The 23324-nt window shown below is 39.2% G+C and overlaps 1 protein-coding gene across 2 annotated transcripts; it reads right to left on the bottom strand.

Annotated features, from left to right (window-relative positions):
- Positions 1-857: 857 nt before the first annotated feature.
- Positions 858-15580, bottom strand: LOC103479192 (transferrin receptor protein 1-like). Of its 2 annotated transcripts, none has more exons than XM_081598354.1 (18): positions 15428-15580; positions 10309-10358; positions 8651-8885; positions 7491-7674; positions 7179-7404; positions 6980-7102; positions 6781-6876; positions 5201-5340; positions 4966-5117; positions 4756-4875; positions 4584-4669; positions 4405-4468; positions 4226-4293; positions 4069-4130; positions 3862-3955; positions 3541-3762; positions 3294-3452; positions 858-2952 (listed from the first exon to the last, which is right to left on the bottom strand). In XM_081598354.1, exons 2-18 carry the CDS (start codon positions 10339-10341, stop codon positions 2710-2712), a joined length of 2307 nt encoding a protein of 768 aa, XP_081454480.1. In that variant the 5' UTR covers positions 10342-10358; positions 15428-15580; the 3' UTR covers positions 858-2709. The 2 variants fall into 2 exon arrangements, with proteins under 2 accessions (XP_081454480.1, XP_081454481.1); XM_081598355.1 differs by lacking the exon at positions 15428-15580 and adding an exon at positions 10440-10464.
- Positions 15581-23324: the final 7744 nt, after the last annotated feature.

Below are 23324 nucleotides of genomic sequence, written 5' to 3'. Positions count from 1 at the left end.
CTTTGTTTGCTTATGCTGGCACAGTTCGTTATTAGCAGTTTCATGTAATTGCTTTCCTGATACAATTTTTTTTAATCACATTGTTGTGTATAAATACTGTGCAAACATTTTTTTAGGAATCCTCACCAACATTAAAAGTAAAGTGAGAGCTCTGTATTATATATATATATATATATATATATATATATATATATATATATATATATATATCTTGGCCAGTCATAAAGGAGCATGTCAAAGATTAAATAAATTACAAATATGACAAAAAATAAAAAGCTCGATTCAGTTTCTGTAAACAATTTTCAGGTTTCACTGTTTTCAAATACATAAACTCACACCATTTTTACAGAGAGCAATTGGATTAGACTATTTTTTAGGAACAAAACACTAAAAGAAAACCCCCTTAAAACGTTTGCAGTCTATGGGAGCAAAGCTCCTTCTGATCCAGTTGAGGGAATCCGTCAAACTCAAAAAGGTTTACTTTGTCTCCAACAAATCTTGCCACTACAATTTGTTAGTAGATTCTCCGTCAGAATGGGAGATGAAGTCAAAAATAACATAAGTTAATGATTTTAGGTATGAAATGATCAGGTAACCCACCAACATTAACAACAAAATTATGTTTTAGTGATTAATCTAGGGCTGAAATGATTAGTCGGATTAATTGTGATTGTTGAAATAATCAACTAATTCAGTAGTTGATAGTTAAGAAGCATATGGACTCAAAACATGGCCGTTTGCTGAAAGAACAGTAAATAATACAAAACTGTACAAAGAATCTTCATATTTTACATTGTGGATAAAAAACAAATTATTTGCTTGTAAAAAAAGAAAAAAAACAAAAACAAAGCGAAGACGACATGTAAAGTGAGTTTTATTGCAATAAAAATGCCCAGCAAAGCCTGCTTACACACAGTCAGAAGAAAGAAAACAAGGTTAAGCAATTTCCAGACAAATTCATTGATTGAAGAAATTTTCTAGAATTTGTGAAGGTTTTGTTTCCAGGCTTGGATTTGCAGCCTCAATCAGGGCCATTATCAACTTTTAAAAATCAATTTATGTCAGTTTTGGTTTAGTGGAGAGGCATCTTTGCTTTCTTATTATAAAACAATGTGTTGTTTTTTCCCCCACAACAATCATCTTAAATGTAAGATTTAATTCCAGGATGTTGTAACAGCTGCTTACAACAGTAACTTTAGATTCTGGCAAGAAGAAATTAAAAAAAAGAAGAAACCTAAACAAGAAAAGCCTTTTACCTTCTAAAATTACATTCAATTTTTATAGTGAAGTTATAAAACTTAAAAAGGCACAAAAAGAAAACGGCAAAGAATTTTCAAATTGAATGAATCAGCAATAAAAATCATAATAAACCACAGGAAGACCAGACCAGTGATGTAACCACGCGGGTCCCAAGTGTTTGTGACAGACTTCTGCATAAATCACAATATTTCCTGTATCAGCTCGAAAATATATATAAAAAAAGACGAGTCGGCCAAGAAATTGATTTGATTAACACAACACACACACAGAGAGAGAGGATACAGGAGAGTAAGCGACATGTATGCATAGCTATCAACTGTACTTACACATTATGGGAAACACTGTTCCCGATAATTACAAAAAGAAAAAAAAAAATCATCCACCCCTACAGTGAAATATGGAGGGCACTGCCTCCGATACGGACACACGCGCTGGTAGACAAAAACTACCTTCTTCTTCTGTTTTTTTTCCCACATTATGGAAAACGCTGCTCCCGATAATGCTGTGAGGACGAGAAGAGCGCATGAACCCGAGGGAGCGGCGGAGAGAACGGATCGTTTTTGGTTTTTGGTCCGGTTCCGCCCCGTCGGTCCACGCTTACGCTTCTCTGTTTTAGCAGATGCTGCTTTTGTCATTTCGACAGTATAACTGTCATAATTATGGGAGGCACTGCTCCCGATAATTATACAAAATAATTAAAAAGAAAAGGCAATAAAAACCTATTTATAGTGAACCCTGCCACTGATAAATAAATAACAATAAATAAAAACATACGGTTTGTGGTTCAGTGCCATGTGTTTTTAGGAACCTTCCACCTTCCTTTTTTTTTTTGGGAAGGTTCGCATGTTTTAGCTCTGAGATGCCTGAAGGGTTCAGGACCTGATTTATTTTTTTGTTTTTTAGTCACATGAGCTTTGAGGCAGATGACGGCTGCACTCTGTGCACCATGGAAACTGTTGTTCCAATTTTTTTAATTTTCATTTTATGCAATTGATTTCAGCACCTTCTGAAACTGATGAGTTTCACTGATGTTTTTAGAAAACTGTAGCTGCCAACGTAAACCAGCTCAGGTTTGAACATTTGGCTTCAGCAGCATTGTAATCATTTTTAGTAAACAGATAAAAAGTTATTAGTTTATCATACTGACCTTTGGTGATGTAATTCTCTGAGTCATAGGAGTGATTATGACCTATTAGGATGTTGGGAAATGCTCTACGTTCAGCTCATTCGCAGGAAAACACAATTAGCTACTACTGCCATGTAAAACTGGGATGTTCTAGTAGTCATTAGTAGCACCAAAGCATCAAAAATTTGGTTTTTCAAGTGTTACATGTGGATAAAAAGTAAGCTCTAATTAATATAAAAGGGGGGATCATGTTATTTTCTCCAAATGTTAAAACTTATTTATTTTTTTTATTTTTTTTAGAGGTTGTGCAACTGTTGGTCGGTTTAGATTTCATTATCCAGAGACCAGATGTCCCCTGCTAAGGAGTTGGCGCAGCCCTGGATGGTCCAGGTTGCCAGAGCGAACTCATTGAGGAAAAGCTCGGCGTTTGCCTCAGGGTTGTTCGTCTTCAGGGCGTCCAGGTGTTTGGTGAGAGCTTTGAGAGTGTGGGGGCCCGAGCCGACCAGGATGTGGCGGAATGGGCTCTGCCTGGGGGAGACGTACTGGGACAGGAAGTTTCTTTCCACCTGCAGAGAGGGCGCAGGAGGGAAAGCTCAGACTCAAATTTGCCAATAACCTGTGAAAGTTCAAGGGTTGTTCTAAAAGTGGCTGTGCTGATTAGGAAAACTAAGATAAGGGATGTTCTGAAGTGGTTTGTAAAAACAGATTGGGTGCACATCTGGGTCGTTTTGAAATTACTGAACTGAGGCTGGAACGATTAATTGTGATTAATCGATTGTTGAAATAATCGTCAACTAATTTAGTCGTTGATTAATCGTTATCTGGATTGCACAGACTCAAAAAAGGCAGTTTGGTCAAACAACTGATGGGCCTACAGACATGCGGAACAGAGCTGTGAAGGCCTTACCGCCATGATGCGGTCGTTGATGAAGCGGCACATCTCGATGTCCTCAAGGTCGCTGTTCTGGATGTCGTTCTGTAGGCTCTGGGCGGCCCGGCTGTACGAACCCATGGCGGAGATCAACCACTGCACCGTCAGGGATTTGGGCAACAGCTGGGGTTGCATCTGGTACAACGAACGGATGCAGCATAATTAAAAGAATAAAACAAAAAGTAATGAAATGAGAACAAAAGTTAAACGTAACCCAACTCACCCGCAGAACATCCTTGACTCTTCCATTGATCTTGTACACGTAAGAACGAACGACCTTGTAGTATTTCATCACGTCCATCTGCAGCAGATGGTCGTGGACCAGCCTCAGAGCTATGAGGCCGGCGAAGCGGCCCGCTGTCTCCGCTAGCAGGGGAACCTGGCTGGACGTGGCAGCGTTCAGGTTTGTGATGGTGTCCTCCATTGTGCCAAAGTGCTTGTAGTTCTGAGAGGGGAAAAACGAGAGGAGAAACGAGGCATGAGGCTACGCCATCAGCAGCTGTCGAGTTTTACGAAGGATCTACGGCGAACGAGAACGACTCACCAAGTTGTCAGGGGAGAATCTGAATGACATGGAGGGGATTCCGGAGAAGGCGAGGAAAGGATACGCAGAGCTATCCATCCGCATCGGCTCCAGACTGTACAACAAAAATGGCAAGAATGATTAGAGCAAATTAAAAATACCACTAATGTTAAACAAACATTCAGGAAGTTGAGTTTGATGTCATCGGTTGACATTTATGACACTTACATATTTGATTCAAAGTTGTCCTTTGCAAATTGCTTATAAAGAGAGCTATCTCGGATTTTTACCTATTAGGGTAAAAAAACAAAAATATGTGCATATAAAAACCAATACATAAAAAAAAAACAATTTATCATAAAAGCAAAATCTGATGGATGTTTACCTCTTTTAGGGTGTTTTCAATCAAGGTGTGCATTAGAGGACTGGCTGCTACTTTAAATCCATTCAGACCTAAAAATAAGAAATGAAACTTATTTAAATATAAAACTTTATACAGCACCACAATGTGCTTGTAAAATATATTGGGCACTAAATATATTGAATATGAAACCGAGTCAGTACCTGTTACAATGCCATCCAGGTTGATGTAAGAGAAGGCTTTCATGCTCAGAGACGACAAATACCCCTACAGGTGAGATTAAACAACTGTTAGGGTAGATATAACACTCGAATATTTTATTAAAAGTTATACGAGTAAAAAAAAAAAAGTTCAGGGAAAAAAAATGTCTTGCAGTCCTCACTTCCAACCACTCGGTGGCGCCAATGCTTCCGTATTCTCCAGCACTCCAGCTAGCAAACACAATGCTCCTCCTCGGCTTGAATCCGCCTGTAAAAACAGGTTTGTATTTGTTCGTTTGTGAAGTTTTCCAGCCACACATCTTAGAAAACAGCCGAGTGTGTTCCGATGCTCACCCTTCTTCACCATGTCAGAGATGGCGCGGGCCAGCTCCACCAGGACGCTGGTGCCGACGGTTGACGCTGCATAGCCCGGGCCCCACGCGTCCCTCTGGGCGCCGATAACCACATAGCGGTCTGGACAAAGTCAGAGGAGTTCCTGACGATCACTTCCTCCAAACACACACACACAGACTCTTCTCTCCTTGAATTCCAGTTTCATTTTACCTGGGTCGACAAAACCTTTGATGACCCCAAACACGTTATGGATCTTCTTCTCTGTGAGAACGTTGTTGACCTCCATAGCGATGATGTCAGTCTCGTCTCCTAATTTGCTGTAACCTTCCCACCTTTCGGGCCTCTTTGGACCACCTAGCTGGCTGTGGGAGCCGCAGAGGAACATGTTACAGAGCTCAGTGGTATCGATGTGAAAAACTAAACGAATCAAAGATATGAGCTTTACTTAAGGATTTTCTTTGCCACGCTCAACGTGATGGTCTGTGCCAGGATCTTGGGCAGGCCTGAAGACTCCGCAGGAGGGAACTGGGTGTGGTTGAAGGAGGGGAAGCCGGGGGTGTAAGGATCACCTGAGCCCATGTGGACCTGCAGGAGAAGATTACGAGAGTTACGATTATGTTTGATTGACATCCACCGTTTGATCTTCTGTTTTCACCCAATTAAGCCACAGGACAAGAGGCGTATACAACACTGATATTTCCTATGAGCGTAGAGCTAAAGTCCTGTGCTGAATTCAGACCAAATGTGATCTGAGCGTCTGAAAGTGATCCTCATCAGCGCGAACGTGAAAAAGCTTACAACACCTCTGAATTATCTGGTGAAATCCAGACGACGACATTGTCTTCTTCTCAGTAAATACAGCCAAGACACCTTCGATATTTCATCCACCATTGTACAAAAAAAAGAAAAAAAAAACAGAAGAGAAAAAAAAAAAAAGAACAAGAAGTTCCTCCCAAAGCACAGCTGTAGTGACTTCAATCATCTGGCTTCAAAGTGCACAAGCATCCAACTAAAAGCACTGGACACGTTTCTGACCCGCAAAGTGTGTTTGATTTGAACGCAGCGCTAAACTACAAGAAGAACAGATGGAAGCACATATCCACCAGAGGGCGCTCTAGTATCAACCAAACCGCTGCGGCCCCTTGATGGCTTCATAAACTTCCTCCATGGAGAAAAAAAATCAAGCTATCTTGATTAAATTTTTTTTATATACATTTAATATAAATAAATGAAATAAAATAATTGCCCAATGTAGAAATTATTTAAGCCATTCAAGACAAAACACCAAAAAAGGACTCAACTAAATAAACAGCATCAGAAACGCAAAGTAAAACTCAAAATGGATTAAATGGGCATAATTGCATACTCTATTCTAATTCTGCTAATTTTGATTATGTCGTCTCACAACTAAAAGAATCTCAAATTCTGTTACTTATAAACAATTTATTATTGGTTTTATGTACATGAATGTTAGGTGTTTGGCCTATGAAGTAATAGGATGCCTTTACAGAACGCTCTGCACAAGGGGGCTGAGCCAAAAACAGCTGGCTGCTCACAAACGTCTGTATTCAAGTGCATTCATGGAAAGTTGAGTGGAAGGAAAAGTTGTGGCTGCAAGTGAGGCTTGTGAAGCAAAGTTTCTTCAAGATTTTCAAAGAGATTCACAAAGTGTGACCTGTGCTCGAATTGGTCTTTCTAGGGGTTTTTTTCTCTTCTGGGCTAAAGAAAAATAACTTATTTAGTGATGAAAAGAAATCGAGGTTCCAGATTCAGGATGAAGATTATTTGTGGAGTCAACGAAGCCGTCTACCAGAAAGCTTTAGAGCCTTCATGCTGCCTTCTGCTGATAAGCCTTAAAGAGATGCTGATGTCATTTCCCAGCAGGACGTGGCTGCTGGGAAAATATCAACTTAGTGATCTCTGTGCATGACTGAGCAGCAGGTTTAAAGAGACCCATATGATGGTTTTGCATTGTTCTGAGATTTCATCTAAATGGACTGATTTAGCATCAGGTGCGTCACTCACATGTCCGTAGAGCTCGGTGTCCTCTTTGATGTTGTAATCACTCGGGTCTGCGTAGATCAGAACAGCAGAGGCGTTCATTCTGGCGGCGTTGGCCACCTGGAATCACAAAGAAACCAGGATCTAAAATGTGTTTGACTCAAAAACAACCAAAATAATTACGTAACAGATGAGGAAGTAGCTGTCGTTTTAAACCGGTCACCTTCTCGGCGAAGCTGATCTTTCCGGCTCTGATCAGCATAACTCTGCCGTTCATGTTGACGCTTTTGTCCTGCAGCGCCCGGAAATCGTCGTTGTCGCCGTAATGAGCGTACAGCACCGCGCCCTAGAAGCGCAGCAGCGTTCTGGTTACCCGCAAGTGTTGGGCATTTTCAGGGTTTTCTCTCCGTTTTGTTGCCTACCTGTACTGATCCGACAGAGCTGTAGGACAGGAATCCCCTGGGACGGTCCTCTGACCCGTTCTTGAAGACGATCTTGTTGAAGCCGGCTGCCGGCGGGTCTTGGACCTTGATGAAGTGCTCGTCCGTCCAGGTCTTCATGCTGTTGTCCTTGAACCTCTGGAGAACTCGGTTTGCCAGGGATTCGTCCTGAGGAGTGCCGGCCCGGTGGCTGCTTTGGGCAAACTCACTACAAGAGGACAGAAACACAGTTACACACCTGGGATGCAATGAAAACAACAGTTCAAGTTTTTTTGTTTTTTTTTTTCTGATCACCTCAAAACTTTTTCTAGTTTGGTGCCAGAGAATTTTTCAGTCAGGAGTTTTTTGACATCGTCCCAGTCCATGAGGGGCGCGGCGCCCGTCTCGTGGGGAATGTCGTTATCGTCGATGCTGATGGAGGACGAGCAGACGGGAGCCTGTTCCTTCTTCTTATTAGTCATGTAGCCGATCAAGAACCCTGGAAGAAGCCAGTGGATTCGGGTTTAAAGAAAATGCATAAAGAAAACTAAAATGGCATAAGAAATGTAACAATGATTCCACGTTTTCCACTTTCAATACCAATATCTGAGGTTTAGTATCGATACAGGAAGAAATTGATGAACTGACTAAAAACTAGGGCCGGACGACGAGGCTGAAAACTGTATCACAATACCAGACTTTCAAATAAGTCAATATTATACTGATCAGTTTTTCGTTTTTTTTTTATATCTGAAATACTAAAACAGATGGCGTGACGATTCCCGTTTCAGCCATTTTTCACAACATGCCGTTTCTATTTTTAAGCAGGTTTGAGGCACGGTGGCAAAACCTTGAACTGCTGCTGCGCCAGTTGTTTAACAGGTTGTTGCTAGGTTACCAGAGCGAATTAGCTGATGCCACCTACCTTTCCCATCTAGCTGATTTATAGCCAGAATGAGGTTCTAAATCTGACTTCAGTGAAATCATTAAAATGTCTACTAATATTTTCTATCACGATTGCATATTGTTATTGATTTATTATCCATCCCTACTGGAAATGTTTCGTTTCTTTTCCTAAACAGACATAAATGTGCTGAATTAAATACACCAATAGCTTCACAATCTTGATCAAACATGTAAAAACAACAAAACTTTAATTTGTTCAATCAGTGGAATTAGAAGCCAAACAGCAAATTAAAAATAATAAACTGGCAATAACAGGTTGACAAATGTAAATATTGAACTACAACAAACGGTTTAGCAAATACAATTAGAAATTCTAAATATAACGTAAAATAAATAAAGTACATCACTCAGAGCACATACCATAGAATTAGACTGAATAGATTTGCTCTTATAGACCGAGCACATTGTCGCGATACCTGATCTAGAATTTTCATCAATATCAGGACCAATACAGATACTAAAACCGGATCGGTGCGTCTAACATTCCTGCTTTAGTGCCTCAAGTTTACCGATGATGAAGATGAGGAGGATGCCACACGCCATGTAGCACAAGTTCTTGGGCGTGCGCTGCATCTTTTGAACCGTGTAGGGTCTGCCGTTGGTGCCGTGATGATGACGATGGTCTCCCACGCCGTTCTCCACAGCCTCCTCGTCCGTCGACAGCTTCATCTCCACCTGGCTGGTGTCGCCCTCCATGTTCTGGGTCAGGTTGAAGCGGGTATAGGTGTGAGGCTCACCGTTAAACTGGTTAACGACAAGAAAAGGCGGGAACAAAAGGGATTAGGGTTAGCTTGTGTTACACCAGCTGGAAAACCCTCAGAGGAAGCCTGGAGCCCTGCCGACCCTCGTTCGTCTTAAACTCAGACATCGTCTGTTTTTTTGTCCGACAAACGTACAATCTGGGTAGAATTGAAGTACAGCACACTTCAGCTGCACAAATCAGCTTGTTTCAACTTCATCATCATCATCATAATAATAAAGCATTGTATGGGTTAGAAAAGGTCAGTGTCATGTTCTTTTTTTTTCAGGGTGTCCACAGGTTTCACCAACTCAAATTAAAGACTTTTTAAAAACAATTATAAATAAAATTTAAGACCTGTAATGCAACAGAAATGTACAAAATCCGATACATGGGTGACGTTTTCAGTTACTCATGATGGATGTGGAAAAAATAGCTAGCAAGGGTATATTAGCAGCTAGGTAGCAGTAGTCTGCTTTGCCTCGATGTAGATATCTGCAGGTGACTCAAACTTTACACAGACAGAAACGTCCCGTTTGGAAAACCCCCCAAAAAACTACATTTATGAGATTAAGTAGTCCTGCCACATCAACAGACCTGTAATTAACCAAGTTAACTTTATTTAATAATTCAAATACATTTTTAAGGCCTTAATTTTAGAGGCATGAATTTAAGACTTTTAAAGACCACCATGACTGAAATTTAAGACCCGTATCACAACAAAAATTCTACATCTGCACTTACCCACGATGGGGTAAGTGCAGATAAGTAGCTAGCAACGTTAGCTGTGGCCTCAAGTGCCTCGAGTCACAGAATGAAGGTGTCAGAGTGTGAATCGGTCTTTCACATGACGGAAAAAGTCCCATGTGAAAAAATGTATTAAACTGCATTCAATGTCAAAATTTAAGATCAGTTATTAATGTATTTAAGGTCAACTTAAAATTTTTATTTAATAAACTTTAGACATTTTAAGGTCTTATTTTCTGACACATGAATGTAAAACTTTTTAAAGGTGTGAGGATGCCCTGTTCTTAGTGTTTTTCCCAAACCTTGTGGATTAGGGTTTTGCCTTGGCTGACGGAATGTTTTAGTTTCTATTCTGGTCTGACAAACTATTGTGAATGCGCAGCAGGATCCCGAGAGATGTTGAATAACCTGCAATTCCCCAGAAAAGGAAACTTGGAAAATCTGCACAGTAAAATTAATTTGTGATTCATTTCTATCTGGCTTTCCGTCTGGTTTTTCTATTAATACATTCATGTATGAAAAAAATATCAAACCAAACTAGAGTTGAGAAAAACAGCTAATTTCTCCAGATTCATCACTTTCCCAGCTTAGGCGTGTTGCAGTTTTCTCAGAGGTAGCAACAATATGAATATGAAATCTGATCAAATGTCGACAAGTTAGTAGTTCAGATACAATACTTACAATTTTGGATATTGTTGACCTTGCTTGTTCCATTGCTGCTTCTCAGGACTCTAAACCAAAAAACACAGAGTAAGACTTTTAGATTCCCAGACTCTGAAAACAATAGAGTTACGTTGTATCACTGTCAAAACCTGCTTAATTCTGCAGAACAGTCGACGAGCCGCTTCTGCTGCGTCTAGATTTTCACTTATCTTTTAGCACTTTCAGTTCACTTTCCTGTTAAAACTCAGGGAACAGTTCTGTTTCCAAAGAAGGTGTCCCCACCTCTTGTTAAAACATCCCTGGGGTTTTCCTGTGAGGCCAGCTTGGAAGAAAGCCCCCGCTTTTGAACACAAAAGAGCAGTGTGCTGCTCAGGTTAGCGCGGACCCGGCGCTACGATGTGAACTCAGTCACCGGCAGAGTCCAGAAACGGACCGGAGAAATCATCAGCCGGTTCAAGCAGAGGATCAGTTTTATTTATGAAATATCAATACGAGGAGGAATAAGAGCCCGGCAGATCATTCTCCTCTGAGCCGATCGAAAAACTGAAAAATAAGTAAATAAATAAATAAATATGGGTGTGATATAGAGTTTCTGAGCACTCAGGGATTCGCTGCAATCAGACACCGCTCGGCTTCTTCATGACCTTCCACCGCCATTTTTTTTTCCTTTTCCTATGAGGACAGGGGAGGTCAGAAAGACAAAACACGACCAGATTATCACATTTAAAAACATCCTTGTTTTGGGAACATGAAGCGCTGCAATCAAACCAGGAACACAGATGTGTCCGTCGTATTTAGCTAAAAAAAAATGTTTTTAAAAAAAATCTGCATTCTGTCGGAGCAGACATTAAAATTCTTTTGCAATATTTACACAAAAAAAAAATTATTTTATTTACTTTGAGAGTTGGTGGTTTTATGCTAAGCTGTTTAGAAAACAAACAGACAAAATGCTTCCCTATGTCATCTTCCCTAATTGAGCATTTATCATCATCCTACTACATCTACTCAACAACAAGCAGCCACATTTATGTCTCATTCTAAACAAACAGGTGATCAAATCCTTCAGGGGAGAAAAAAGGGCTGTTGGAATCAAAAGCAAACAAAACTGGCTTAAACAACAATCTTTGTTCAAAGGCCGTGACCTCTGACCCTCTGGCTCACCCTGAAGAGCAAACAAACAGTAAAATCTCTAGAACGCCACGTGTTTTTCAAAGTCTCGGTAAGGTCACTGAAGCGGTTTCAACCCTTCGCCGTACGTGTGAAAACATAACTGAAGGTTACGCGTCTGCAGCGATGAGTAAACAATAGGATTCAGCAGCAGCAGCACACTTCCAACGTTGATTAAAACCAATCAGTTTGGCTTTTTAAAGGGGGATAATTAGTCAAATACAATTACTGAGTTACTGCCATGTAGGGTAAACGGAATAAAAGTTATTTAAAATGGTTTAATGGCCACAAAATGTTCTTTGTCTGCAGTAAAAGATGCAAGTTTTCTTTTTTACAGAGAACATAAGAATCCAGATGTTGCTCCACACTGCCAGTCAGCTGGCTGAAAGACGTCCCCTTGCTTACATATGGCCGTTTGTGTGGAAACTAAATAAGTGTTGATGTCTTTCTTTAATTGAACGGTTTTACAGCCGCAGTTTAAGGTCAAGCAGCAGAGTTTCTGCAGGTTACACCAACTCAGATTTAAGGCTGGACTTAAGATGGAGCTAGCAGGAGCCTCAACCACTTCAAGTCACAGAACAGGATGATGTTTGTGTGCATTTCAAATGTTTATGCGACAGAGAAGTCCAGCACAAATACATATACTGCCCAGAATATGCAAGATTAAATAGTTCTGCCACTACAAAATTTAAGACCTGTGATTAACATTCTTAAGGCCAATTTACTCTTTTAAAAATGGAGTCAAGACATTTTAAGGCCTTAATTTTTGACATACGAGTTTAAGACCAACTGTAAAGTTATTCTAGAAGGTGAATCGCAGCAATAAGTTATCAAACTCCATGCAAAACACACTGAAAACAAAATGTAGCATAATTTCATGGTTCACAAAGTGAACATAAATACTTGTGGAAGCATTATTAAACCAGATTAAGCTATACTAAGGATTATTATAGATATTATGGCAGCAGTAGGTATAACTAAAGCTTTCCTGTTTTAAATAAGAGAATTTGAGTCATGTTTTACATTTTCTATTAAAGTATTTTCACTCATGTTTATCACACTGCGCCAATAGGTTGCTCCATATTCAAACTTTGTATGAGGAACTTTGAGGTTGAATCAATGGCTAGCAGAAGCAGACGGCGATACTACGGCAGAACCATAACACCCAACGTTTCCTCTTCCAAAAGAAGAACGGATAAAAATACTCAACGTCCACCGACGAGTCCGTTGCATGGCTGGATCAAAAAGGGAAGCGCCTCACTCTGGAAACACTTTGTTATTGTAGGTATTGTGAAGCACAGCTAACTTTAGAGTCTGGCTCGGCAGGGAGGGCAACCTTGACCTTCTTTCTGACCTGCATGGTTGCCATGGAGATGACCTCTCCTCTCTCATAAGCAACTAGAAATTAGTTGTATAGATCACCAAGGAAAAGACTGGATTCTTCGTCAAGACGGTGGCTGAAAAAGTGGTAGCAGGTATGGATGAGACGAACCGGAAATCTGGATTTACCCTCCAAGGTGGGCAAAGCCCCTCTCTAATCTCACATACCAAACATACCGGACTTTTCGGGGCTAATTCGTTAATCAGATTGGCAAATTAAACTGCTCTTTTTCAGACGCTGAAACCTATGGATAACAAAAACTGGAAAAAAAGATCTCATTGTGCATTCAAACGTATGCAAACATGAAGCGTCTGTTTGTGCTTCACCAGAAAGCTTAAACCCTTGCAGCTTGTTTTTTTTTTTTTTTTTTAATTGGTAGCCGATTTCAAGAGCTTTCGGACACGTGTGTGTGCGTGCCAGATAGCGGGATAAAAATCGAGTCCCACCCTTGGCGGAGCGCAGCGCTCCTCCGAGCTTTGGCAGGAAATTAGCATGTAGTCAAGGTTTTTAAAATGGAAACACAAAAAGGCAAACAGCTGTTCATTTCTTCTACTGAGACTTTACAGGTTACGTTTTAGAATTTTTTTTCTTTCCTCTCTTGAAGTGAACAGATACGGGGAGCGCCGCGCTGAGCGGGATCAGATGGGATTAAAAAGTAGCTAAACTGCTTTGGTTTTAGTAAGCGACCAAAAAAACGGTTGCAACAGAGTTTGGTCATAATATTATGAAAGGATAAGAATTAAAAGTGAAATTAAAGATTATTTGTCACAACTAAACCCATTACATGTTCAACTATTAATAGAAAAGCACCAGTCAGAAAAGAGATGTGGATTTTTTCTCATGGTGCTCATCAGCTTTGTTACTAAAAACTATCATTTTCACTCATTAATGCATCGATATGTACTTAAATGAGTGCCTTTTATAAACACTGCTCGTCCTAATACTTCTCCGTTAAAGTGCATTTTTCTCATTTTTCTTGTATTTGTTTTTAGCAACAAAAATCTGAGTTGATCAAAATTAGCAGGTCAAAAAAATTAAAAAGATGCACCTTCAATTAATGATTTCTGCAGCAATAAATCAAGTCTATTAAATACATAAATGTTTATTTATCTTTCCTTTCGTGAAATTTTGCGACACACAGCACTTCTTCCCATCAGGAACAGGCTTCAAGTACTTGCTTACTGGAAGAAATATAAAAAATAAAAAAAAAATCATTGTCTTACTAGTTGTGTAAAGGCATGAGGAAACGCTACACCCATGAATTCCCTGAAGATGTAACAGAGGCAGCTGAATATTTGTCTCGACACAATGTCCTGTGTTCTCCTTTAAAAAAAAGTTTGACATGTATGAAGCAATACATGAAGGTAAAAAAAAACAACAATAAATGTAATGATCCACTTATTTGTTCCACATAAATCATAATAAATCACACATGCAGATTCAATATCTTTGCTGGGAAAACATAAAATCTTAATTACTGCGTGTTAATGTTCCAGAGATGAGATTGAACAAATGCTAATCAAATGTTGAACAAACGAGGTGCTCAATTTTTGCTCAGTAGAAGACGAAAGAGGAAATATCAGGAAAGGTGGTGAAGAGGGGGGGAGATGACTGTGTTCGATATAAAAAAGAAACGGAGGGTGAGGGGTGCATAGCAGTCATTGTGTGGTGGTAAATCATGTGAGAGTCACACTGGAGGAAAGCTCCAAGTAAACCCTGAGGAAAAAAAAAAAGTCAGAACCAGGAGACTGGGGCGATCAAATCCCAAACTGCAGGGCTGCATAAAATGTAGCAACAAATTGATAGTTTTGTTGCAAGTTTTTTTTATATCTGATGATTGAGCAATTTTACTTCATTCCAGCTGAATGCAATGTTACATTGTTAGAATAATGTTAAAGGTCGTTTTAGACTGAAATTACACATTTTACAGCTTTTTTTCCCACAATGAACGAAAAAAACAAACAAAAAAACCCAGAAAACTCCTACTACACTGGCTTCATTACATTTACCTGGCTGCCTTAAGATACAAGTAGATGCATTACTGCTCTACATTTAAAAAAAGTTAAATTTGAAAAAGAGAGCGTGGTCGTGAGGTTCCAGCAGTGGACACTAGGCACTTCCGGGACAGCGCTGCCCATCTGTGTCAAGTCTGTGAAGGAAGCTGAAGCCGACTTTAGTTGCGCTATATCAGTACAATATCAAGTTGGCATGGGAGAGGATGGGGGCTGTTGAACGTGACTATCTGCTTCCTCAGTTATGGCGTCCCACACGCTGGCACCACGACAACCTGAAGGCTGATAGTGCGCACTCGGAAGCAGGAAGGCAGCGAGTATGTTAGAGCGAGCAGCCACCTTCATATTCACTGTACAATGAATGAATGCTATGCATGGCATTATGAACTTCCTCATTTAACATGCTATTTTAAAACAGCTAGGCAATTATTATTATTATTGTTATAATTTACTACTTTAACTGATTCATAAAAAAGTGGGGGTTTGACTTTTCCAAGCGCCAACATTTGAACCTGTGTCGACTCCAGCACAAGGCTTTAACAGCTGGTGTTTATTAACTGGTAATAAAGACACCCACCTTCACTTCGGCGCAGAACTACAGTGACAGTCCCGGACACGAGGAAACCTGTGCGGTCCGTTATCGAATTGCTTCTGTCTCTCGCGCGCCGGTCCGGATGCCCTTGAGTGCGCACCACGCGGCTTCGAGTTTTATCTCATAGACGTCACACGTCACGTATCGCGAGATTGTATGGCCGGCCGTTGCGACATAAAATCGGTTTACCTACACATCCGTTCCAGAAATCTTGAGACTGTTTTTTTTTTTTACTATACCCGTATTAGTAAATTAAAAATAGATTACCTATTTGAGATATCTTTAATTACATTATGACTAGTAGAAATTATGTCAGATTTACCATTAATCTGTATGGAAGCCTTAAATTAACACATATCTGCAATTAATCACTGACAGTCTGTAACACTTATTTCAGATATCAACAATTGTGACTTGTCAAACTAATTTTAAGATATGGCACTATTTGTTCTGACTAGTCATAATTCCAATTAAAGACATCGTGAGTGACATTATAACTAACAATATATTAACTGCATTTTTAGATATATAAATTAAACTAGCACAAATGAAATTGCAGAAAACCTGAAAGCAAAAAATATCACGAAACTAACAGAGATTAACTGTTATTATGACACAAGTCAAAATTCCAGAATGGAAAATGGCATATTCCTTACTGCCGAGCTCTTTCCACATTATGGCAATTTTGTGCAGGAAACCCAAAACTTTTCAGGCAACTGTTTGGACAGCTATGTGGCAGTTTAGCTGTGTCTAGTCAAAAACCCATTTTTATTTGTCTGGAATGTAAATACAGATGCTCAGACGAAACCAATTTTATGTCCAAATAGCCTGCCATACCAGCACCTGTTTGCTTGAGGACATGTGCTTTTCCCACAGTGTGGCAAACTTAAAAGCCGGTGGGTTACGGGAAAATAAATCAGCTTGAGCAGATTTATCTTAATGAAGTAATCTAGTTTTAGTTCATTGCAGAATAGAAAAGTTAAACGCCTTCTTTGTCCAACCTATGGGCCAAAGCAAAGAGCATTAGAGGTGAAACGAGGTCACCTTCACAGGTCCGAAAAAAAAAGTGTTCTACTTTTATTAAATAATAAACAGTTTCGACTCAGCACTTTCAACAAGACAAACGGATCCAATTCACACCCAGAAATAAGATTTCTCTCGCTTTCATCTCGGTGTTAATGCTCTGCTCATTGGGTAGATGTTTTGTACTTCCATTTTATTAATAAAATGTAACCTGGTGAATATAATGTACATGTAAAATGGATACAATTCATCTAGTTGAGTAATCATTAGCAATTGGCTACAATGTAGACATGCTTAATTTGTACTCTGGGTTATCAATTAAAAGAAAAATAAATGTCCAACTTTGTTGTCAAAGTTCAAATCTAGCACTTTGTTTAATCAGAAAACAGATTCAACTCACTTTTTTTTCTTTTTTTTTTTACCCAAGCATAACAAAGCAGTTCCAGTTACTGAAATGGCTGTTGAGTCTTTAATGCATGTCAGAGCCAGTGGTAACCTAGCATTGACAGAGACTCTAACGCATCATAATTAGTACTTTCCCTCGCTTTAAATGCATTAAAACCTGTTTGTTGACAAGACTCACTTTAAATAGATGTAAACCTAAAATTAAGGACTTTGTGACCTGTTGTTTTTTTTCTTTTTCTTTGCTTTAATTATGTTTTCTCCCCTTAAAAAACAAAATAATACTTCCACATTGGGCTTCAGAGGTCGGTCAATCTGAACTCAGTTGGAAAAAAAAAAGTTTGCCAGCAGGTCGCAGACAGATTGGCGTCTTCCACTGTCTGCTCACCTTGAGGTGAAGGCAAACACATTACTATCTGCCAGGGACCTTATTTTGCTTCGTCAGACCCAATGTTCCAGTAATAATCTTGTTTTTTTTTCTTACAGCAGCTGTGAAAATGTTAGCAAGTGGTAAGGGGGGGAGAAAAAAAAAAGTCTTGTCACCTGGTAGCTGACTCAGCCACACTGATTTTTTTTTTCTTTTTTGTATTTTTTCCAGTTACGTTGTCCGAGACCTTCTCTTTTAACGCACAGGGTTAATATAGAACGGCTCTAGCTAAAGCTTAAAGTTCAAACTCTAACCCTGCACCTGCTAACCATTTGCCCTCTATTGCTGAATCTGAACCTTGTAAATAAAAGGAGGGTATTTTGTTCAGACTTTATGAAGCAAAAAATAATGTAAATAAAGCACACAAATCATGACTCAGCAGCAAGAACAAATTGATCATTTGATGTCCGCGCAGACATGTGTTGACAAATCAACAGCCTGTGTGATTGGGCATCGTTGGTGAATCAGTCACCACTGGTGGTGAATTATTAGTAAAACCTTAAACAGAAATTAGAGTGTTTTTTTTTAAACAGTTTGTACTTATGTTTATTTGCCCTTATGTTTTAATCATTGATGATGACTGAGCGAAAACAGCCTCGGAGGAGATTACGTGACTGCACCTCTAATCTCTCCTTTTGTGTGACTTCAATAATGACATGTTTATGCTTGGCTCCTCTTCCTAACGTGCAATTTGTGAGAATTAGAGAGAACAGTTAGTACCATCTCTGGTTGGCTTCAGATTCCCATGTGGCGGTTCTGCATTACCCAACTTTGTGAATATAAAAAAAAAAAAGAATGAAAATCTGAATATTTTTGAAATGTTAATTTTCAGACAAAGTCAAACGGTGCACCAATAACGGGAAGAACTGTAGAATGGGAATGGAGGTTCTCCTTTCTGGGAGAGAACGGCCATGAACAGAGAGCTGCAGAGGAACGGTCACATGTGTCAAACTCAAGGCCCGGGGGCCAAATCTGGCCCATAGTGGCTTTTTTTATTGTGGCCCTCTAGACTCCAAATTACATCAATAAATTCACACAAAATCAACAAATCTACACTTTTTTTTTCTCAAAATTGGTCTAAAACGTTGAGTTTAAGTGAATGCTGCCTCAGCCTCACTTGATGTCAAGTGACAGTCCGTAGATGGATACGGCGAGTAATTAAAAAGACACATTTAGCATCATACATTAGCACAACTATCGTAAAGATTTCTTACAAATATTTGTAAATTTTTGTGACAAAATCTGCAAATTAAAAAAAAAAAACACTAAAACAATCACAAAATCCTGGAGGAGCAGCTATTTATTGATACCTTAACAGTTTAATTGGCTTTATCAATATATTCTGGCACAACCAGCCCTTTAAATAAACAGTCAGATTTTGGATACGCCCCAAAATGAAAATTGAGTTCGACACTCCTGGTTTAGATCACAGCGTTTGTCATGAGATCGAACGGCCCAGTCAAAGTCTAGCTTATATCCAAAACGTAAAAGTTTTTCATCCAGTGTGACTGAATTCAAGCCATTTTGTAAAGAAGTACAGTCAAAGGTTTTAGTGTCAAGATGGTTGATGCATTTTCTAAAAGGTAAGGTGTTCTAAAAAGTATGGCCTAAGATGGGATGAGAATAATTATCCGACACACTTTTAAGATTTTTTGTTGTTGTTGTTTTGCTTAACAAATAAAATGAATGATTTATTATGTGTAACATGACAGGCACACAACCCTAAAAAGTAGCTAAGTGAATAAGTGAAGTGTGGATCTTCTTCTAGAACACAATCCAGTGGATGTTTGAATGAATGTGTGTTGTCTTTATCAGACTAAGACATCTGGAAAACCACATTTTCTGTAACTTCACAATTATGTGTTGCTGTGTTTTGGTTTGTCTCCTGTAAATATTAAAGTTTGTGGTTGTGATTGGACAAAATGCGAGGAAATTTTAGGAAACTTCCTCACATTTTAGGAGTACAAATACAGTGAAGGTGTGAAGAATCTAATCATTTCTTTTTAGAAGATGTACAGTTGCACTCAACTGCCTAAAATCCCCTACTGTGCAGACTTTGTTCCCCCCACAGTCAAGCATTTAGAGCCCTTAAAAGTTCAGCACATATTTTATTCTAAGTGGTTGATATGGTTGCGCGCATGTTTAAGGTCAAGAATGTGACGTTGCCGCGGAGGAGAGACGAGCGTCCGAGTGAAATGTAACCGTCTCGTTTTTTTTTTCCCTCCGCCCCTCGGTTTGATCACGGTAATGTGGTCTCACTATCGTCAGGTCACAGGTAACGTCGTTCAGACCGATCCAAACGTTTCCACTGTTTTTGCAGCCGACACTCACACCGCTGCAACAAAGTTCCGACTGTGCGAAAGGAGTGAGGCAACTGCTTTCTCAGAAAAGCGAAACCGCAAGCTGCTTGGCTCTAACTGGACCTTTTGAAAATGTTCTGTATTTTCAGGGTGAAAAAAAGTGGGGCAAGAAATTCTGAAATTGTTACAAAACACAACATCTTTTTTTTTCGTTTTGGCCCCACTTTAGAAAAACATCCTCCTTTGAGAAAATGTTTTACTTGATGGAACCATTTAGTTCTGCTATTTTGTATAAAGCAGTATGAATTATTTTATTGTGCAAATTTCTTTTCCAGAAAGATGTGACTTCATACAGTGACTTTTTAAATGGTTAATATTACATTTAACAGTTAAAAAAAACTTTTCTTAGATGATTTTAGCCTTGCCATTGCCTTTCTATGCGTAATTCTGGTTGATTCTCATCTCCCTCCAGTGCTCCATCTGGGCTTCCTCCCATTGACCTGAATTACTCCGGTAGAATTTTAGAAGTTGTTTACAGAGCAGGCAATTAAATCTTACTCTCAATTAATAGACCATTCCTCCAGTAGTACATTGAAAGTTGAAAATTGAGTTTTAACTGTAGAGCAAGTTAAATCTGCACCGCAGGCGTCAATCAAGATCACAGGCCTTTGAAAACAAAAACGGCTTCTTTAAAGAGAAACTGTTAAAAAAAAAAGCTACTAGTCCTCAGACTCATGAAAGCTCAGTTAGAACAAAACAGGTTTAAACATAGAGTTCAGCATGCTTTATTTGTACAAGGGTGAGCTTGTTAGATACATTTGCTGCTAATCTACTGCTAGCACGGCTAAAGAGATAAGCTACAACAGCATACAGATTATTCCAAATTATATCAGAACAGTGAGCATACCTAAACACAAGAAGCTCATCACAGATGGCCTCACTCGGCTCGAAGAAACAGATTTCAAGAGGAGTTATGAGAAAGGAAGAACTTGTGTTTCCCACAATGCCACAAATCCCTCTGAAAACCATGTTGTGTCAACACTCAGGAGCCGCCTTTGAGGTAAAGACAGTTAAGCTCAGGATTCTCAGGCTGCAACCTTGGCAGGGATCTCGTCCTTAAAGGAAACTAATGAGGGTGGTCTCGCAGAAACCGCAGTGCTTGTGCTCTTTAATTCCAAAATGTCTCGGGTAAATAGGAAATAACTGGACAGGCCTTCATTATGGTGCCTGACAGTAAATTTGCTCCCAGTTTCCTGTTCATTGCAGGTCAGATAAGCCTGCTGAAAGAGCAGAATTCTTTCAGGTGGTTTTCAGGTTGCTATTGTAGTCAAGATGGAGGAACTGTCTGTAACACCTGCATCATTTTCAGCAAAAACATTGCTAGGGGAAAAGAAGCTGAAACCTGTTTTGAGAGCTTTATTGCGTTCTACTACAAAAGTTTTTCTTTTCTTTTCTTTTTTTACATCCTCCTACTTGGAGAGCTACCATTACAATGAAATCAATTCCACAAAGCGTGATTTGAAAAAATAGGAATGTACATTTTGAAGTGTCACAAGAACAAACTTCAAATACATTTCGTTGGAATTTTATGTTTCTGCAGATTTCACCAACTGAAATGTAAGAATGAATGGGATTTAAAGCCAACCAGAAATGTATGAACTTCGTCCAGCCAACTTGCGATAAATATGAACTTACTTAAATCTGATAAACGGAGGAATGTTAGCAAGCTAGCAAAGGTATTAGCAGTAAACTAGCAGTAGCCTGGACCACAGCGGAGTCCCATGAGATGTCTGGGTGTGAGTCAAACTTTTACCTGACAGATAAGTCCTGCAAAATTAAAATATTACATACATAATGTATTCTTGTTAAGACATGCGATTAATGTATTAAAGGTCGACTTACTTTATAAAATTAATTTAAGGCATTTAAAGATCTTAATTTTGGCTACATGAATTTAAGACTTTTTAAAGACTTCTGGGTCCCTTTGTGTTGTTTCATCAGATTACATAGTAGCACACTCCCATATTTGTGGTTGTAACGTAACAAAAATGTAAATAAACTTAAGGAGTGTGTTTTTAGACGGTACATGTCAGATTCAGTGTAGTACAATTGCAACTGCACCTACGACATGCCCTCATCTGATCCCAATAATGGGTGTGGATTAACAGGTTAAACAGCTTTAAAAAAAAAAAAAAAAAAGCATTTTCATTGCAGCTTGAGCTTTCAGTGGAAATGCACTTTAGTTAATGACTGACATGGTTCAGTTGTGTCTTACTCAGAGTGAGGTTCTCACATCTGCTGCAAAGTTAGCTTGGAAGGACCCAGTGAATCTGATTTCAGGTTTGGCCTTGGGGTTGTGGGTCACGTATTTTCTGCAGCTGCAGCGTTTTCAGGCAGACACACACCTGCAAGACTAAGTCGGGCCAACACCAAACCACAATTTCCCCCGAAACCATGGAAACTCTGCCTCATGTAACTACTCTATGTGCAGAGAACAGGTGAGGTTTGTTTTGGTTTCCTGCTGTGAAAATAGAGAAAGTCCACATTCAGTGAAAAACTGCAGATACTGCAATAAAGAAATATTTGGCTAACTTTTTTTTTTTTTTAATTTAAAAAACGGTTTATAAATAAATTTTGCCACCTAAGTGGTCTGTACACTGAGAGTTAAGAAGTGTTTGCCCCTATACAGAGTTGCATTGGAATTTTTTTTTGTCACAAGTAAACGTTTCACTCAACCACATTTTAATATCAAAGATAACCTGAGTATATAGAAAAAAACAATTTCATTTCTCAAGAAAGAGAGAAAAAAAGCTTTCCAAGCCAACTTGGTCCTACAGTATGTGAACAATTCATCTAGGAAGTAAGAAAGGAACCCAGAAAAACATCTACAGAACAGACGGCATCACATAAGATCAAGATTAGTGTTTCAAAAGTACAACTTTGGTAAAAGTAACATTTTCAAAGGGTCAGTATAATGTGTTTTCTAGCCACGAGGTGCCATTTTGTAGCACAATCAAGTGTTAACTTCAATTGCTATAAAAATGCAAGATATTTTAAATTTTACTTCCTAATTTAACGCCTTGAAATTGGGCCTGTCTCTTTAAAAACTCCTGCTCTTAATGAAACTCTGCCTTTAGGAAATCATCACAGCATTGCTCCTCTATTAACCCTTTAACAACCACTTTACCAGTACTGAGAAGTAGCTAGCATAATGAGTTTAGCAGATGTGCAGCTCCAGCAGGTGTTTGCTAATTGCTGCTGGCTAGTCTGAAGGGGCTGAGTGGGGGAGTCGCTGCTCTGTGAGCCGGAAGCTCAGAAACTGTATCTCTGAGGTGGAGCTTCACAATTGAAGGCACAGCTAGGTCCACCCAGGCGTTTTGCACAGCTTAATGGTTGCCATGGAAATTAAAGAATTTCTCAAACATGCATGAATGAATCAAGGCAACATTCCAAGTACGTTTGTGATGAGGGAGTAATACTATAACATGATGTAAAGCTCAAAAACATGTTGATTTGCATAATATTGTCCCTCTCAGTAATAGCAAAATGAAGGGTTTTGAGAGGCCTAGTCAATGTACAGACTGTTTAAGGTTAAACAGTCTGGAAAATCCTTCAGTGATGCTGAATCAAAACAAAGCTATGAAAAAGACTTAATTTATTGATAACATTGCAAAGTAATTACTGCAGGCTTTGGAGGTTTCACTTTTTCACATGGGGCTACTTTTAATAG

Source organism: Poecilia reticulata, chromosome 17 (assembly GCF_904066995.2).
Source record: "Poecilia reticulata chromosome 17, P_reticulata-male-v2, whole genome shotgun sequence".
Taxonomy (NCBI): domain Eukaryota; kingdom Metazoa; phylum Chordata; class Actinopteri; order Cyprinodontiformes; family Poeciliidae; genus Poecilia; species Poecilia reticulata.
The sequence above is the reverse complement of the archived record's forward strand: the minus strand, read 5'-3'. Positions and strand labels throughout refer to the sequence as shown.